This window comes from Cheilinus undulatus, linkage group 7 (assembly GCF_018320785.1).
Source record: "Cheilinus undulatus linkage group 7, ASM1832078v1, whole genome shotgun sequence".
Taxonomy (NCBI): Eukaryota; Metazoa; Chordata; class Actinopteri; order Labriformes; family Labridae; genus Cheilinus; species Cheilinus undulatus.
Genome location: NC_054871.1, coordinates 44,816,278 through 44,835,902, shown reverse-complemented (window position 1 = coordinate 44,835,902; position 19,625 = coordinate 44,816,278). Strand labels below are relative to the sequence as shown.

At 39.3% G+C, this 19,625-nt stretch overlaps 1 protein-coding gene across 1 annotated transcript; it reads left to right on the top strand.

Moving 5' to 3' along the window:
• The first annotated feature begins 9,225 nt into the window (after positions 1–9,225).
• ttr (transthyretin (prealbumin, amyloidosis type I)) lies at positions 9,226–14,451 on the top strand. Its single transcript, XM_041792109.1, has 4 exons — positions 9,226–9,363; positions 13,335–13,474; positions 13,597–13,732; positions 14,319–14,451. The coding sequence occupies exons 1-4, from the start codon at positions 9,292–9,294 to the stop codon at positions 14,424–14,426; spliced, it is 456 nt and encodes a 151-aa protein (XP_041648043.1). The 5' UTR covers positions 9,226–9,291; the 3' UTR covers positions 14,427–14,451.
• Positions 14,452–19,625: the final 5,174 nt, after the last annotated feature.

The following is a 19,625-nucleotide window of genomic DNA, read 5'->3' as shown; positions in this document are numbered from 1 at the left end:
AATCGACCGAGGAATAGTTTATTTTTGGGGAAACCACACACGTAATCATTTGTTGGTAGCACTAGGCACAGAGGTGCCAAATCACTTATTTGGTTTGGTAAGAAGGGTTGAATGTTTTTTTTGCATTTTCATCGCTTGTTGAGGAAACAAACCAGCTTTTATCCCAGTTTAAACTTGCTTCACTGTTTTGTTGTGGTTCTTTATCACTTCTTTGCAGGTAAATAATAATCTGATAGTTTTTCGCTGTACACTGGGTGGTCAGTCAAGAACTCTAAACATCCCTTAGTGATGGCAAAAATAAAATACAGTATTGTGCAGAATTTGTAGGCATGTCTGGGCCAAAAGTTGAGGTTGAAGTAAGGCGTGCAATGACGATTATGTACACCTGAGGGCACCATCAGGCTGAGAGGAGGATTGGCACAACCTTGGCCCTCCTCTGGATGTCCTTGCATATTACAAGGGGCATGGGAAAATAATCTGTTGAACAATCACACAGTCTGCACCGCCAGGGCGGAATAAGGGGTGGATGTGGTGAGTAAGCATGGCTTAAGGTCCCTTCCTGTGTAGGGTTGCTCTGTAGATGTCGCAAGGGCCTGAAAACTGCCAGTCGTCTCCGGGCGTATCACCAGGGGTGAAAAGGCCCAGAAAAAAGGGAGGCAGTTGAGCTTGACTTTAGCAGCTGAGTGACACACGTGTCGACATGTTTCGAGCTTGACTCTGCCCCCCAGCCCTGGGTTATGGTCCTGTGATGAGTCCTGAGCACCTTACATGCCTAAAATGTATGCACTTGACTGTATACTGTTGAAAGGCAACTGTTTTAAAATTTCCCAATATGTAATTATGGAATTGAATTATTTCTGCTTTGAAAAGGTTCATGATTCAACCTTAACTATCCCATTGAGAGTGGTGAGATAAAATCTCATTGGTCACTAAAAACATCATGTTAAAGATGCAAATCTCTGTGTTTTGTGAATTTGTTTCTATATAATAGAAAATGAAATGTCCAGTTGCATCTGTGATGTTAAATCCCATGCTGTAAATAGAGAAACACAATTCAGGTGTTGGTTCAATCTTTCTTGCATAATATTTAAAGCCTGGCACACACTACAAGATACCTGCGCTGAAGTCTTCCTACTGACCAATGTCAGCAAAGGCCAAATACATAGATGATTCTAAATATGATCTTGACAGATTTTCTGTGCTGTGTAGAGGCTCATGTTTCCATCTCTGATCTGCTCAGCAGACGATAGGAGCTACCCTGACTGTAAACATGAAAGATGATCAGTATTTACAATAACAAGGGAAGGAAGCTGGACTAAAAGAGCTACCTCAGTGGATGTAGCAGGTAGCTAGCAGGTAGACACTCTTAGCTTGCTTACTGTAAGGCAGGAGTGATCTGAGGTCTGCAGATTTCCTCCAGTATCAAAATGTAAACTTCACCTTGATGATTTAAAATACCCTTAATAAGTCCTAAAAATTAAAAATAAAAGATAATTAGATTAAAGGTAAATGAAAAGAAAATTATTTTGTGTTTTCATCTCATATTTTCTATTTAAATCTCAAATTTTTGACATTAACTTATGAATTTGACTTTTAATTTTATGTTTTGTCATTTTAAAATCATAATTTAGAATTTTTATCTCATATTTCTAATTTTAAATTAAAATTTTTGACTCATATTTTGACCTTTTAAACTCATGATTTTTAATTTTTGGCAGTTTTATTCCCCTAAAAACTCATGATTTCAAATGTCACCTCATATATTAAAGTTTAAGATTCACAATTTAAAATTGAAAGTGATATTTTGATCTTTTAAACTCATAAGTTCGACTTTTTGACTTTTAAAACTGATGATGAATTTTATCTCATATTTTGACATCTTAACTAGTAAAATAATCTTTAAAACTCATGATTTCAAATTTCTTCTCATGTTTTGACCTTTAAGAATCACGACTTAATATTTAAACCAATGTTTTGACCTTTGAAAGTCATGAGTTCTACTTATTGGCGTTTGAAACTATGATTTAAAATTTTATCTCATATTTTGACTGTAAAATCTTATGATTTTGACTTTCTAAATCATATATTTGCCTTTAAAAACACAACATTGACTTTACATCACAGATCTCAGCCTTTAAATTTATCATTTTCACTTTTAAATCTTAAAATGTATCAAATGGTTGAATCTGTCATATGTGTGAGGTGTCTAAAAAGATTAAATCTTTTAGTGTGCTCCAGGCTTTACTAATTTTCTATATAATGTTTTGGAGTGATGAATGCTGTTTTAGCTTTTCTTTTCCTTTTTGTTTGAGAAAGTTGAAATATGCCGGATGTATTGTTCAGTAAGAATGTTTGATATTTTTTTACATGTCGAATTAAAGTCTTTGATGTTTCTTTGGTTTTGACACTGAACTTCCTGAAGCTCTGTGTTCTTTCATAACTGAGTATAAAGCAAAAACCAGCCTAATCCAAGAGACGAGGAAAATGATTAACATGAGGTGATCTGAGAAATACTAAGTCACCCTGGAGAGGACTCATTTCAAATCAATACTGGCCACACACAGGCCGAAACAGCCTCTGCCATCAGTCAGTGCGTTTACACACACAGTTTAGCCAAGCTATGGATGATGTACTCTTGTTATGTTTAACAGGATTACTGTCCTTGTCTCAGTACACAGTCCCTTCCAAAAGTATTGGAACAGTGGGCCCAACTCCTTTATTTTTGCTGTTGGCTGAAAACATTTGTGTTTGACATCAAAAGACGAATATGAGACAAGAGATCAACATTTCAGCTTTTATTTCCAGGTATTTACATCTGGATCTGATGAACCACTTTGAAGATAGCACTCTTTGTTTGAACCCACCCAATTTAACCAAAGTATTGGAACATGTGACTGACAGGTGTGTTTTGTTGCCCAGGTGTGTCCAATGACATTGATTACTCAACGATAAATAGCGCTGAATGTCTACACTCAGTTTCAGGTTTAGGTTTTGCCTTTGGAGACTGCATTTGAAGTTAGAGGTGTAACCAATATGAAAACCAGAGAGCTGTCTATGGGTGAAAAACAAGCAACTGGGAAGCTAAGAGAAGATGGTAAATCCATCAGAGCCATTTCACAAACACTGGCCATAGCCAGTACAACCATTTGGAATTTCCTAAAGAAGAAAGAAACCACTGGTGTACTCAGTAATAGATGTTGAATGGGTAGACCAAGGAAAACAGCAGCAGTTGATGACAGAAACTTTGTGAGAGCTGTAAAGAAAGACCCTAAAACAACTGTTAGTGACATCAGCAACAACCTCCAGAGGGCAGGAGTGAAGGTAAAACCACTGCTGTTCACAGAGGACTTCATGAACAAAAGTACAGTAAAATCCCATTATCAAACAGTCATGCAAGAGTATATCTATATCTTTACTATAAACGATCCAATAAAGCAGGTTTTATGTAAAGTTAGGATACAGACATCTCATCAATGAGAATATCATGTAAAAGTTGCTTTTCCCTGTCTTTTACATAAAAAAGTTCAACTTTCTTTATGCCTTTTTGACTCGTTTGTTTACTTAGACTTGGCACTGAGACTGTCTGAGGCGTCTTGTTCTCATGTAGCTGAGGAATCTGATCTGTTTTGCTCAGGGGCTGTGAGACTTGACAACTTACTCAGCATTGTCACGCCAACACCTGCATGTATATCAGCATAGGCCCAATGAAAACACATCAGCATACTTTGAATGTAAGAACAGAACATCTACCTGTTAACAGTGAATCCATCTATGTTTACATCAACGGATTGGGAAATCTCTCCTCTAAGCGTGTCTGCTGCTGCAAGGTGAGGATGACACCTGCCAAACCTGTTGTTCAGCTTCACAGACTGTATGACTAAGAGCAGCATCCACACGGTCATATGACAGTTGATATTGAGGCCTGAGACGTGATTCTTTAAAAAAGTATTTTACACAGTGAGGAATCGTATCATACATGTAAAATGCTACCATACATACTAGCCAAAAACCCAGCTACAAAGCTTTGAATTGTTTATAGCATTACACAGCAGACACAAATGTGTCAGACTTTGTCTGATTTTGGAGGAATGTGAGAGGATTGTTCCCCCACAGTTCCATGACACAACCTCTACAATGGCAGGTTTCAAAGCAGGGGCAGAGCCAGACATTTTTAAGCCCAAAGAAAGAACGGTCCACTTCTCTGGAATTTTTTTGCTTATCGGGCAGTTGTATGCACTATTTTTTTCACAATTTTAAACACAAATTTAGGTTTAAAAAGCCCCCCAAAATTATGCATAGTTTGGTCAAAGTGATGCAGTTAAACCTGAAAAGAACCTTTCAGTATTTTAGTAATTTTTTTTCCTTATTTTATTGCATGAAAAATGTCATTATCATTCTAAAATAATGGCACATCTTACTGAAGTTCAGACATTTTCACTCCTGTCTCCTAAAAATGTCTGCAGCCTGTTGCACCAGCTATGCATAAGTTCTGCCTTAAGTTATGGTGTGAAGTCCACACTAAACCCTACGTTAAACTAGTTAAGTTCTAACTTGAGTTGTGTCATTGTTCGATTTCTGATTGCATCACAGAGACGTAAGGTTGATCTTAACTAGTAGAGATTTACATCCAAACTAACCAAAATATTGTCGCAGATATAACATATTCTCTTACTTTAACCAATCAGTGAAAAGCATTTTTTAACCCGTGTTTGCTTCAGATGCCAACGGCTTAAAATAACATTTACTAACTGCTGTTAATAATCAAACAGCATCCAGCATAGATGAAAAATATGACAAGGCATTTTGCATATGTGAGTATTGTGAAGCCTACAGCCTAAACCTAGAGCCAGTACAAATAACAACACTGACATCGAGTGGCTGTCGATATCGAGTGATATCACTAATAACATGAGACAATTTAACAGTGGACGGCAGAAATGATCTCTGCTCATGGAAAACAGTCACTGATCATGGAGAACGCAGTGCTGACTCCAAATATCCGGTAAAATCCACAAGTCTCTGTCACCCTCCGGGTCATCACATCTTTTGGAGCTATCACTATGACATACACATTCTATGGAGGACTTTACACCTAGTAGGGGGTAGGTGTAAGATTTAAGTTAGAACTTACGCCTACATTGAAACTATTGCAGCTGGTGCAACACCTTAAATGTTAGGAGAGTGTAAACTCCGTTGTAAGTAAGAACTCAGGTTCAAACTAGGCTACATTTGAACTTACGCTCAGCTGGTGCAACCCATAGCAGATGTTTAATTTCTAAGTAGGGTAGGGTAGTTTTTTACAACTGGGAATGTGCATTTTCAAACAAAAGAACAAAAAAAAAGCAACTATGAGGTTACAGATATTGATTTATTCACAAAAATGAAAATTGTGTTTTTAGAACAGTTAGTACATGAGTCCTTAATGATTAAAAAATATTTTTCTTTAAGTTTGGCTTTAACTCCTTCAGCCTATTGTATCATATTTAATACACACTTTAAGGAGACCTCTTTCTAATCAACATGATCAATAAATTACTCAAAAACCTTTTAAAGACAATCTGATAAATGATTTTTAAAAATGCCCTCAAGTGGATTATCAGTTGCCAGAAACACCTAATGTATCAAATTGTGATATGAAAATAATACATGTGAAATTTTATGGCAATTTTTCTTTTTATGGATTTTAGTAGACTGTTAAATAAACATTTCAGTTCCAAAAAAAAAAAAAAATGGACTTTTCTGGCTATTATTTGAGTTGTCAGGCTTAAGGGGGTTAAGAATTACACTTCCATGTTGTGATTAACAAGGCTCAATTGTTTATTGGGCATTTGTTTGCATTTGTCAACCATAATAATTATTAGCAGCATACTTTTAACCGATCTGAAAGATTTGGGGCTTTAAAGGAAAAATTTGAGGTGTAAGCCCCCATCAGCAGCCCCCTCGCCTCCGCCTGTGTGTCAAAGCTTCAGGTCAGTGTTACATGAAGACAGAAAAAAAATAATTATAATGTCTTAATGTGTTCACAAATCAGTGTGCAATTCACTTATCAAGATTTAACTGCAGATTAACTGATAACTCCATCCATACTTTTGATATTGTGTAAATGAATAACAATGCATTTTTTTTGTGTTTCAGCCATTTTATAAAGTAAGCATCTAGATTTAGTTTGCAAACAGCAGCTGTTTAGACAGATTAGCCTCCCCTCAGGACTTAATTCTGTTTCCTCTGTATGCAGTACAGTATATCTTACCTGGATAAGTCCCTCAAAGCATTTATCTGGAGTTGATGTGCTTTTTGGGACATGCAGAGCCTTAAAAAAAATCTAAATCTACACAGTTCATATGTAGGAACTGGAATCAGTGCCAACAGTTTCTTCTAAGCTTGTGACACCACCTTCTGGTCAACTGACTGAAGTGAATATGGAGGCAAAACAAAGCCGCCCCACTTCCAGACAATTTAATACAGCAGAGCTGGAATGTTGTTTAGTGAAATGAACTCAAGTACTTTCTTGATCTAACTACACAGTTATACGTCTCCATGGGAGAAAACAGTTGTTGAACCATGAAAGTGCAGTGGTTTGTAAAGAAATTGCTTGTGTTTGTTCACATACTTGAAAATTAAAAAGGATTTTTTGGACAAGGACAAATGTAAAGACACTTCAAAAGACAGAACTTTAAAGACATTATAACTCCTTCATAGCCACTGATATTTTTTTGGTAAAGCGTCAATTTAACCAAAGAGGGCAGGTCTAGACTGTACTCTCTGTTGTGGTCTATCTTATATAATTGACGGCAAATGCAAATATTTTCAATAAAATCCCAAGTTTAAATTTGAGTTATCACTCAAGGACTTCCCTTTTCTCTTCTTCTCTTGGCTCATGGAGGTTAAAAACCAAAGAGCAAAGGTGCCACCTACTGGACAGGAGTGTGAAACCTCAGGGTGACATAAACTTCAGGTCAGGACCTCCCCTGTATAAAGCCGCCATTTTCCCTTCTCTCCGTCCTTCTTTCACATTCACAGGTGGCTTTCCTGGCAACAGCCCTTGTTCTGTTACTTTGTAGGGTTTGCCTTCATTCACAAGGTTCTGCTTCTTCCTTCTAGTCTTGGGAATAAGGAATATGAACACTGGCAGGTTCTTGGAACTGCCCAGCCAAATGTGGGGCCCATGGTGGTCAGGAAAATCATGGTCCATTGTAAAGTTGAGCTGCAATAACCATATTTTATTTCTAACCCAAATAATAACCACTCCTATGAAAGAAAAAAAAAAGGGATTGTTCATGTAGTAAAAATATAGAATTTTTAAATGTTAACCCTCTTTCTTAAAATGGAATAACCTGTGTTTGATAAGGGTAATGATGTGGATGGGCACATTGACTGCCATTTGGAATGTCAGCTTTATAGCTAAGCCATGATGTGCACAAATGTCAGGGTGTCAGGAAATAGGGAGAAAAAATTGAGACAACTTTAATTGAAATAATCACAAGCTTGCAAAATAATGGCCTAAACTGTTAGAAAAAGGTAAAAAAAAAAATTACCAAAAAGCACCAGATTTAGGTTAAAATTGACCAAAAAAAGGGGCACACATGGGCAAAAATGGGTTCAAAGTTGCAATGGGGCAAAAGGTAACAAAAAAGGGTGTAAAATAGGTAGAAAACCACAAAAATGAGTTAAGTGTGGCAAAAATAGGCAACAAAAACACTACTAAAATGGGATACAAGTGTCAAAATGGCAGTGAAAATGGTCAAAGTGTTTCAAAAGTGGCGAAACTGGGTAAAAAGTGTCCAAACAGTTGCCAAAACAGATGTAGCAGGTCAACAATGTTTAAAAATGATGCAAATAAGTGATGAAAAGTTTGCAAAAGGGTGAAAAACAGCAAAAATCAGCTAAAAGTGGCCAAAGGAGTAGCAAAAGTAGGCAGAAAACGTGTTGAAGAGGGGCTAAAATGTAGCACAAACAATTCAAACATTTAAGCCCAGTAAGTTTGACACACTTTTCAGGTCTTAAACGAGGTAACTGTAAGCCAAAACACAAGCACCAATGCTACTGAGCCAATAAACATGCAATGACATTATCAATAAATCACAGCTGGAGAGTGCCCATTCACTGGGTTTTTCAGGGGCCCAGCCAATTCTGTGGGCAGCCATGGGCAACATAAACCTTCCCTTAAAGGTACAGTGTGTAAAAATGGGACTATCAACATCTAACAGTCAATTCTGGAGTGTGATGCTCATTTCTCTGGTGATAACTGTGGGAACCAGTGAAGTTTAAAAATCAATACATGCTTAACTGTTATTTGGTTCCTTCTATGGTGCCATAGAAACAGGCAAAATGCAAAAATCCAAGATGGCAGCTTCCTTGGAGGGGACCCTCCCTATGTATGAATAAAAGGCTTATTCTGAGTTAATTTAAAACATACATTTAAAAAATGTGTCATCAGATGTCAACACTAATTTAGATCAATCTACTTATAAATTTTATGTTTCATTTTAACCAAGCTTGTTTTGCTAAATGCTAATAGGCTAAATATTACACACTGCACCTTTAAGGGGCACGGATGTTTAGCAGAAGCCGACCCATGCTGAGGGCCCTCTGGCGAAGCTGCATTGGGATTGGAAAGGGCTAGAAAGGGGGGTAGGGTTGGGAGAAAAGCAGAAAGAGGAGGGGGACAAGAGAAACAACAAAACAACCAATGAAAGACACATTTAGCATAAACTTATTTCCAGGTTTTGTATATATAAGGTCAATAATGATGGGAGCAGTACATGAAGAATTACCAATAACAACCATGAAAACAGAACGATGCAATATGTTCATTAGCAGAAAGGATGTTATTAAAATAGAGTGATGTATTATTGATAACTATAGCAGTGAAGCAGAATTCCTCTTAGTTTCAATTTAACTGTTCTTGTACTAATGACAGTAGAAATAAGGATGATGCTGGAAGTTGAGGGCTGCCAACAAAAAGCAAAAGGGCATGTTTTTTCCTCATTTTGGTTGACTTTTTAAATGTTATTTATACTCATGTCCTCTCTGAGGGCCTAGAGGGCTCTGACTTATTCCCATTATACAAATTACAATTTCTGTGAAGTTGTGGCACCAAATCTGACTTGGCCCGAGTTATTCATTGTCAAGGTATTGACGTGGCTCATGAGCTGGCAGCGTACTGGGTAAGGAATGGGGGGTGGGTGTGATGTGTGGGAAGGACAGTGAACTCTATAAGAACCCTGTAACTGTAAAGATAATGTATGAATTCCAGTGACCACTGGCAGTCTGGCTATCTCTCTGGGGACCATGCCTCAAATGCTGCGTTACCTGTTTCTAGCCTCTGCTGTGCTGCTCTGCAACGCTGCCCCCACCCCCCCGGTTAGTGTCTTTGTCTTTGCATGATAACATTTTGGATGAAATCAGTGTAAAAAAAAATAGATTTAATTAACTTAAAGATCTTCACACTGTTTTAAAAGAAAATTTTGTTGTTCAGGTGCATATTGTATACATCATACTCAGCCTGTTGCTGCACTGTTGACAATTGTTACTGGACTTCCCAATTCAAAAGACTCATGACATAGAGTGGGGGCCATGAAAAACAGAGTTATCTTTCCTCTATTGCTTCTTGATAACATACAAGTGTCATTTATGTGATATGATAGGTGAGCTCCATTTGACTGCGATTCAGCTTGGTATTCTTTAACATTTGTTGTTTTTTACAAAACCCATATCGCACACTCGTCATTTTAACGTCAACACAGACAGCTGATATGCCTCAACCGGCCCAAGCACCTCTTTTAAACTCTGTTAAAACAACACTCGCAAAGGGTTACTTACCGGCTGGGAATAAAAAGAAGCACAGTTCAGTGGAAGAAATCGATATGTTAAGCAGAAAGTAGTTCAGTGACCTTCCTGGCACTTGTCTTATGTACTTACTGCCCTCCTAATCTGCCACTGTGCTTTAAACACAAGAGATAACAGCTCTGTAGTATAGCTGCAGCACAGTTTAGGCTGAATTAACTTAAAAAGCTGAGAACATGAATGAATGAAACAAAATAAAATGGCACATAGGCATGGCTTGAAATTCACGGAGTGTTAATGAATGTCTAAGATACTCAAAAATGGGAGAGGAGCCACTGAAGTTGGCAAAAAACAGTGACTATAAACCCCCCTGGATGCAGTGATTTTAAAAACCTATGACAAAAAAAAAATGTCAAACTCAAAACAGAGCTATACGTTAATGCCAATTAAACAAAAATATGAAATATAAAACAAGTAACTGCATAAAATGTAACAGAGGTCCAGCCAGTTGGTGCTAGTAGTCTCACAATTAGTGAAAAGGGATCCCCTGAGTGCAGTGAATGTGTCTCAAATAATTGTAGTATAAAGGCACCAGTGTCTGGAAGGTCCAGTCACTGGTTAATCAGTATTACTGGCTACCATTGCACCACAAAGACAAAAGAAGACTATGCAACACAGAGAAAATGTCAGGGGGTGGACACAAAAAAAATCCAAGGCCCTGAACATCCCCCAGAGTTCAGTTAAATTCATCATGAAGAAATGGGAGCAATATGGTGCACAAGCCGAGCGACCGTGCAAGAAGGAGACTAGTGAGAGAGGCCACCAAGACATCTATGACTACTGTGAAGGAGTTACAAGCTTTAGCAGCTAAGATGGGAGAGAGTCTACATACAACAACTGTTACCCAGGTTCTTCATCAGTCAAAGCTTTATGGGATAATGAACAAGAAAGCCACTGTTGAAAAAACTCAGATTAAATCCCAACTAGAGTTCACATGAGATACTCCATGGTCAAGTGGAATAAAAGTTTTCATTGTCTGATGAGACCAAAATGGTACTTTTTGGCCGTCAGACAAGATGCTATCTTTGGTTAACACCAAAAACAGCACATCACCACAAACGCACCATCTCCACTGTGAAGCATGGAGGTGGCAGCATCATGCTGTAGGGATGCTTCTCAGCAGCCATCCCTGGAAGACTTTTAAAGGCAGAGGGTAAAATGAATGTGGCAGAATACAGGAAAATCCTGGAGGACAGTATTTTACAGGGAGAAACTGTATTTCCCAGTAAGACAATGACCTGAAGCATACAGTTACAGTTACACAGACATTGTTCAAAGACAACCAGGTGAGTGTTCTGGAGTGGCCAAGTCAAATCTCAAACCTCAGTCCAACAGAGAATTTGTGGTGGACTTGAAAGAGCTGTTCAGGCCTGATCCCTGTGCAGCCACAGGTACATCTACTAAATACCTACACCTCCATTCTCACAAGGAAAATGGTTTAATATATACAGCTGTAGGGATTAGATATCTGCCATCCTGGAAGTCAGCATCTCACCATTTCCACTGACCAAAAGCCTACTCTGTGATTTGAATGGATTTTTGAATTATTGCTGAAAATAAGCTCTGTGACTTCAGCATCACCACCACTAATCTTCCAACTTTTATTTCACTCTTTTGCCACTTTTTAAAGACTTTCTTCTTGGAGTGATTAACAAATTGCTATGCAGATGAGTTTACATGTTTAATATGATTGTATTTGATGTTCCTGGATAACTCTGTAGTACCAGTAAGCCACTTGTGAGCGTGTCAGGTTAACTTTCACCATGATGTTGTTCTTGTCCCTTGTATCCAAAAATCCAACATAAAGGAGATAATTCCACAGTGAAATGTGCTCTCTGCCATCTCATGAGCTCAATAAGCTAGGGACGCATGCGTACTGAGACAGCTGCATTTACCTCCTGCTGGAAGACGTATCATACGTACAGGAAAGAAAGAAGGACAAACAGCTCAGATTCTTCGAGGGGCTTCTTTTTTTCTTTCTCTTGTGGCAAGAAGAGAAAGGAAATTAAAGAAATTTTCTTTCAGCAATTGATTACTTTTATGAACAGGTAACGTAACTATTTACTTGAACTGTACAATTAGCGCTTCTCATTACTCATTACAACAAAACAGGAAGCTGAGTACTCTAACAGATTACTTTTTAACCCATTACCCCCAACACTGAGGATGACAACACATGCCTCTGCAGTATGAAGAACTAAATACTCAAACTACAATTATTTGGGCCAAAATTATTGTACTTTGGGACTCAGCTTGAACCGAGAACCTGCCTAGTCCTAACCCACAACCCTAGCCCTGCACTTGGGGGTCACATCCATGTCAGACCCCCCTGGAGTAGGAGACCTTGGCCCCTGCTTGGACTGAGAGCCAACACGCTGCCTTACCCTAAACCTTACCTTGACCCCATCAGCCTAGTGTTCACTTGGGGGTCACATGCATGCAAGGCCCTTCTAGGGATGGCCCCCTTTGCCCTCAGCTTAAACCGAGAGCCAACCCTGTGCCTAAGCTTAATCCCAGCCCAAACCCCCTGAGCCCCCTGCCTCTCTGGAGGCAAACCTTGGCCCTCAGCTCAGACTGAGTGCCAACATACTCCCTAAGCCTTACCCCAACCCCCTGTGCTGAGTGTTCACTTTGGGATCACATTCATGGCTGGCCCCTCTGGAGGAGGGGACCTTGGCCTTCAGCTTGAACCAAGAGTCACCCCTCTGCCTAACCCTAACCCTAACCCAAGTGTGCGTCTGGGGGTCCAAAGCTGCCTGCAACTGCCCCAGCTGCAGAAGGGATTAGGTTTCTTCTGATTCATGACAAAGGGTCCCTCAGACAGGCATAGGGCAGAGAGGAACCCGGTGCTGCAAAGTGCTCTCGAAGTGTCAATGATTAATGTGTCCTGCAGTTCACATTAGTTCTCTCAGACTGTTCACTACAATAAAGAAAAGTGCCTAACAAATAAAGTAAATCCCAATGTTGTGGTATATTTAGTTCCTTCCTCCGTAAGATGTACACAATCTTGTACCTTTGCCTTTTTCTCTGTCTCAATCGAATGCTCAATAGTCATGACTTCTCAGGTACCTTTTAGCTTGGTTCATGCTTTAAACGTGGTGGAATAAGGATTTTTTTTTTTTTTTACAGTCGTTCATGGTTTTGAATGGCGGATTTCACTTTTGGAACCAGAGCTCTATTACGCCATTTCCTTTCTGGCATATATTCGATGTCTCACAGTAGTAGTCTGCAAGAGGGGGTGTCTGAGATCTGTAGTCTGCAACCAGACCCGTCTTGCTTAAATGCCAACACTATTCTGAGCCTTTTGGGACAAGGAGTTAAAGGAAAAAAAAAAGGGGGAGTAACATTTTCAACTCTTTATAAACTCGTTGGTCATTTGATGAAGGATCTAAAACAGTGTATGATGTACACTGCTTGTAACAAGTAGATGAGGAATGTTATAATAAATTCCAATAAGTTAAAGAGGATGACTTATCCCTATTCTGCAGGACAGAGATGGAGGCTCAGACATGAAATGTCCCCTTACAGTAAAAATTCTGGATGCAGTGAAGGGGACTCCAGCTGGATTAGTGGCACTCAAAGTCTCTCAGAAGACTGCTGAAGGAGGATGGACTCAAATTACTAATGGGTATGTGCAGTATGAAGAATAAGGCTGGGTTATTCAAGATCTTGTTCCACTAATATCATAGCATATGTATGTGTTGTGTATGTACAAAACATGCTGATAGATTTCATTGTGCCTTCCCTCAGAGTGACGGATGCAAACGGAGAGATCCACAATCTGATCACAGAGCAGCAGTTCCCAGCAGGAGTGTATCGTGTCGAGTTTGATACCAAGACTTACTGGAAGAGTGAGGGGAGCGTGCCTTTCCATGAAGCAGCTGAGGTGCGTTTGAACTAGTCTGTCTATTTCCATGTCACAAAAATACAAAGAATCTGCAAACAAGGATAGGTCAACATGAAAAAGCCAGCAAAATAGTTCAACAGAGAGAAAACAACAGGGAGAGACAGGAGATGGACAAGCAGAGGTGAAACTAACTAAATGTGCCATCGAAGCAAAACCTAGTCCAACAAAAACTAACCCATAGGGAAAGAAAAAAAAGACTCTTACAAATGGTTTAATACGATAAAGAGAAAGTTAGACAGGCATGTCGGGACATTCAGAAACAGAAGGGCCTTTAGAGACAGGCCAATAGAAGAATATACTGAGCCAGGGCAGTAGCCCAGACAGACCTTACCAGTCCTGTAACATAGACTATAACAGACTGTGTGGGGAGCTTATCTCTTGTTATTTAAGCTTATCTTTTGGACTACAGTACACTGCTTAGTACAGTGTGACCCAGTGCCATGTTATCAACATCTGCTTTCATCGTCTCTATTACCTTGTCAAATTGTCATATTACTATTCAAATAAAGCTAATTTCATTCACCTCATCCATCTGTCACTTGTCTGTCCTTGTGTTTGTGTGCAGGTGGTGTTTGAGGCTCATGCTGGGGGACATCGCCACTATACCCTTGCTTTGCTGATCAGTCCATTCTCCTACACAACCGCAGCGGTGGTCAGCAACGTTCACCAATGATAATGCATTAGTTTGTTAATAAAAGTTTAGTAGGAGTTTTTCTGAGATGGATACCTTTGAGTGTTTCTTATCTTGTCTAATGTGCTAATCTAAGGCCCCATCCATACGGAGATAAATTCAGGCGTATACGCAAAAGTTTTTTGTCATATCGGCATTTCATCCACACGGAAACAGCATTTCAGGTGACTGAAAACGATGCTTTTTGAAAACGGGTCCCAGAGTGCATAAATCCGTAAGCAACTACCGTTTTGTCCCTGTGTGGACGGCTACCCATGTCTTTCCTGAAACGATTATGTCACACAGCGTAGCTCCCTTAAGGCGCCTGCGCAGGTCCGGCCAAAACAATAATAGCAGACTACACGGTTGTGTTTGTGCTGCAGAAGCTACTGTGCTTGTTATGGCTTTTAGAGAAAAATCTGATGCTCCTTTACCACCACTGCCAAACGCACACAACATATGTTCTTAAATCCGGAGAACAACCAGAAGGGTAACAAGAAGAAAGTTTGTGTCAGTTTTTTGTGATGTTCTTCTCTCTTTTGGTGCATTTCCGTGGCAGCAACACAGCGCCACGTACAGGCTTGGCATATGCACTAGAGCATTTTCAGTCGTTTTCAGTGGTTTCATGCTTATGTGGATATTCCCTGAAAAGACCCCGTCTTTACGGAAAACTTTTTCAAAATGAAAAGGCAATATATCGTTTTCGCCTCCATGTGGACAAGGCCTAAGTTAGCAATGAAGGCTGGGGGTTGTTTTGTGTCCACCATTACAAAAATTATTATGATTATTATGCATCTGCAAGAGAATCAATAATATAGAACTGATTTGGAGATTAGTTAACCTGACACACTGGAAAACCTTCAATACTAAGCATTTGGAGAAGGGCAGAGGATTTGAAAAACCTCAGAGTGTGATTGGATGAACGTTCTGTCTGTCACATCTGGACGGGCCAATCAGAGAAACAAAACACGTGACGTAGCCGCGACCGAGGTGCGTGTGCGCAGCTACCGAGGAATAATGCGAACAATGGCGACTGTAGACATGTAAGTTCTCTACTTTTGTCGTTTTTGAAACGAAAACAACTCACTGCTGGTCTTTGTTCTTCTGTTAACAAAGAAATATCATGAAGTTCTGGTGCCTTAGCAGCATCCACGCTAATCTCTTCTGCCATAATTGCACCAGCCTCTTGTTGTTGCTTGCTTACGTCACCACTCTGCCGTGCCTGAAAGTACTTCCCCTCGTCGCTGATTGGTCCTGTCACTGTCTGACCGGGCCCAAACAGTTCAGATGGGAACTTTGCAAGATGGGATGAGAAACATGGAAATGGGCGTATCCATCTGCTTTGCAAGGTTAAAGATTAGTTTGATTCGAAAATGTTGTTTTTCTTAGTAGTTTTTATTATTTACACATTGCTGGATCCAACCTTTCGGTGTCTGTAGGGTGAGTTAGTTGCAGTTCCATGAGAGAGACCATCACAGTGTGAGTTCAGAAAATTAATTTATTCTCTCAATAATCTACATTCAGTACCCCATCATGACAATGTCAAAACAGAATTTTAGAAAAAGTTGCAAATTCATCAAAAATACAGAACTGAAATATCACATTGACCTAAATACTGAGAACCTTTACTCAGGACTTTGTTGAAGCACCTTTGGTAGCAATTACAACCTCGCATCACAACATGCTTTGCACCTGGACGTGGGGATTTTTCTTCCATTCCTCTCTTGCTCAGTCAGGTTGGAGGGGAATTGTTGATGCACAGCCATTTTCAGGTCTCTCCATAGATGCTTAAGACAGGGCTCTGACTGGGCCACTCTAGGACATTCACAGAGTTGTCCCTATGCCACTCCTGTGTTATCTTGTCTGTGTGCTTAGGGTCGTTGTCATATTGGAAGTTGAACCTTTGAAGTCCTGGTCACTGCAGGACAGGTTTTCATTGGGGATATGGCTGTGCTTTTCTTCACTGAGCTTTCCTTTAACCCTTACCAGTCTCCCAGTCCCTGCTGTTGAAAAACACCCCCACAACATGATGCTGCCACCACCATGCTTCACTGTTGGGATGGTATTGGGCAGGTGATGAGCAGTGCCTGGTTTCTTCCAGACATAACAGTAAGAATCTCCATGTGTTTTGCACAAAGGAGAGATGTCTGTCTAGCCACTCTGCCATAAAGCCCAGATCTGTGGATGGCCCAAGTGATGGTTGTCCTTCTGGAACTGTGTCCCACCTCCACACAGGATCTCTGGAGCTTAGTCAGAGTGATCATTGGGTTCCTGGTAACCTGTCTTACTAATGCCCTTCTCCCCTGATTGCTCAGTTTGGTTAGGCGACCTTGGAAAAGTCGTGGTTGTACCAAATCTCTTCCGTTTGAGAATCATGGAGGCCACTGTGCTCTTGTAACTTTCAGTGCAGCAGAAATGTTTTGCCTTCCCCAGATCTGTGCCTCACGACAATCCTGTCTCTGAGCTCTGCAGGCAGTTCCTTTGACCTCATGGATAACCAACCAATTTAATTTACCACAGGTTAACTCCAATCAAGGTGTGGAAACAGCAAAGATCAAGAGAAATACGAGGCACCTGAGCAAAATTTCTGGTGTTTTGCAAAGAGTCTGAATACTTATGTCAATGTGGTTTTTCAGTTTATTTCATTGTCATTAATTCAGAAAAAATAAAATAAAAAAAAAAGTCCTGATCCTGTTCTGACCTCCGCACAGAAGGGGTATAACTTTGTCCCCCAAAGTAGCCCTGGGACATTCATAGTAAAGGCAAAACATCACAGGGGAATAATATTACACCTTCAAAAAGCCATGTGACTGAGCTGTAGGACTACAAAGTTTGTTAGAGACTTAAAACATCATATCAGTGAACATTTAATTCATCTACTAATTCCATCTTTCACCCCATGTTTTGCCCTAGAACTTCTCTTACCCAAACATTTTAAATTGTTGGTCACATAGGGTAAAAGTCTTTTAAAAGCAAAAAGTAAAGGTTGGAAGCCTAGTGATAGTGATGCAAGAGTCAAGTGGCCATGATGGAGTTCTGCTGGAGCAGGAGTGTTTAAAATTATGACCTGTGGGTAAACTGCAGCCTGTGTTACAATTTCAACTGGCACAAGGCTAATTGCAAAAATCAAATTAAATATGGTTCACATTAGAGCATAGTGTTTGTGATTGATTGTATATTAAAATGTAGGTTCAGCACAATGCAGTGATACCATGCTAATTTTGTAAAAAGGGCCCATAGTTACATATTCTGTAATTAGGGCCCAATAAAGTGTTAAAAACAACCTGACAAGAGACTACAGAGAGGAAACTAAATAATTTTAGAAATGCATGATATTATTAGGGGTGGGAGAAAAAATCGATACAGCATATTATCGCGATAATTTGTCTGGTTATATATCGTATCGTCTCGTCCACCAAGTATCAATTTTTTTTCAAAACGATTGCTCATATGAACTGAAGACTATGAAAATGGAAAAATAAAATCAAGTGTTTGGACAATTGTTTGTCCAGTGAGGTCGGCAGAGGTGACGGTCAGAGCAGGAGAAAGTTAGAACAACAAACATGGCAGCACCAGAGGAGGGACATGAGGAATGCAAGCAGAGCACAAATGAGATGGACATGACACATGAGGTTTACAAGAAGTGCTACATGAAAATAAAATACTGAGGAAATATGACAAAAATGAGGGCAAGACTAATGCTAAATCAGCTAAACAATTGAAAACATGGTATACATCGCAATATATGGTATCGTAATACTGTATTGCAAAATGTTAAAAAAATCACAATATTGAATTGTGACCCAAGTATGGTGATAATATCGTATCGTGGGGTCACTAGTGATTCCCACCCCTAGATATTATTGAGAGAATATTGAGATTATTCAGTAGATATCAGCTTGAAAAGATTATTAGCAGTTTTGGCAGATGTGAACTTTTTCTGCAGGTCTTATCAGCCTCTATCAACTAAAAAAATAATGACCATGTCTACAGACCCGCCTCAGCTGAAGTACTTTTATTTGTTTATCCTCATTACTTAAACATTAAAGTGCATTTTAAGGACTAGAGTTTGTTTCTTGCTGCCAAAGGCACATCTACTAAACACCGACTATTTGATATACATGACTTTGTAGAAATCTGTTTTAACTTTGATGTTAAAGATGTTTTTTGCTAGGTATCTTTCATTAAAAAAAAAACAAAATTATATTGACCATAATTAAAATATAAAGCCAATGAAAGGGGTTTTATAGGTGCAGTAACTGAACATGTGTGTGTGTGTCTCCTTTCACCCTCATTGGTAATGCAGTGTTTAACATATTAAGTCAAGAAGAGCATACGCAACATTCATTTCAACAGGAAATAAATGAGACAAACACCAGATCTGTTTTCCAGAATATGGCAATGAAGTGTTTATTTGTCCTTTGTTGACAAAGAAAAGAAAAAAAAGAGCTTTACAAATTAACGGTTCAACACCAGACTCTGTCTTTATACTGTCTCTTATCAAAGACCGCCTTACTATGGAGCTGTACTTCACCATGTAAATAAAAAAGAAAGGTTCAGTGATGTCTGAAAGGGGAAGGCCTCTAGCACATGCTTCTGAGCCAGCGAGAGGCGGGGTGACACAGAACTGAAGGAACTGAGCATGTGCAGAGTGGCTGCTACATTAACATGTTCACAGGGTTGGCTCAGTGTGAAACTCTGCTTTAATCTTTAACCTGAAATAGATATGGACTTCAGTGATCGGATGCACAGCTCAGATGACCAAATGTAGCTACAAAGAAAACACGCTTATCCATTGTTAGCCAAGTTTTTTTCTCTCTCATGACATTTTTCTTTTTTTTTTTTTACAAAATGCTTCTTTAGGTTTTATTCACCCACCAGACAGCACAAACCAATGTAACCAGGAGCAACAAGCAGACAGCCTTCTCTTTTGTAACAGTTGACAGATCCCAAACCTTTCAGGCCATTATTGATACCCATGAATGATCTGATCATACAGATAAATAGGGCTTTATTACTGGCATTGTAAAAGACACAATTCTCTGCAAAAGATTACAGAACTGGACATTTTCCAGAGCTTGTAGTCAAATCATGTGATCTTCATCAGCAGGTTACAAGATTATGTTCTTATTCATGGGCCAAGCCAGGATAAAAAAAGGGAAAACAGATGTGGACATTTATTTTCCTTAAGGATAAATTTGT

What these genes read in the sequence shown, in the direction of transcription:
- ttr (XM_041792109.1), top strand. Translation starts at nt 9,292, where the DNA reads ATGCCTCAAATGCTGCGTTACCTGTTTCTAGCCTCTGCTGTGCTGCTC. An exon ending in ACGCTGCCCCCACCCCCCCG is followed by an intron (nt 9,364 to 13,334) that starts GTTAGTGTCTTT and finishes CCTATTCTGCAG; the next exon opens with GACAGAGATGGAGGCTCAGA. An exon ending in CTTTCCATGAAGCAGCTGAG is followed by an intron (nt 13,733 to 14,318) that starts GTGCGTTTGAAC and finishes GTTTGTGTGCAG; the next exon opens with GTGGTGTTTGAGGCTCATGC.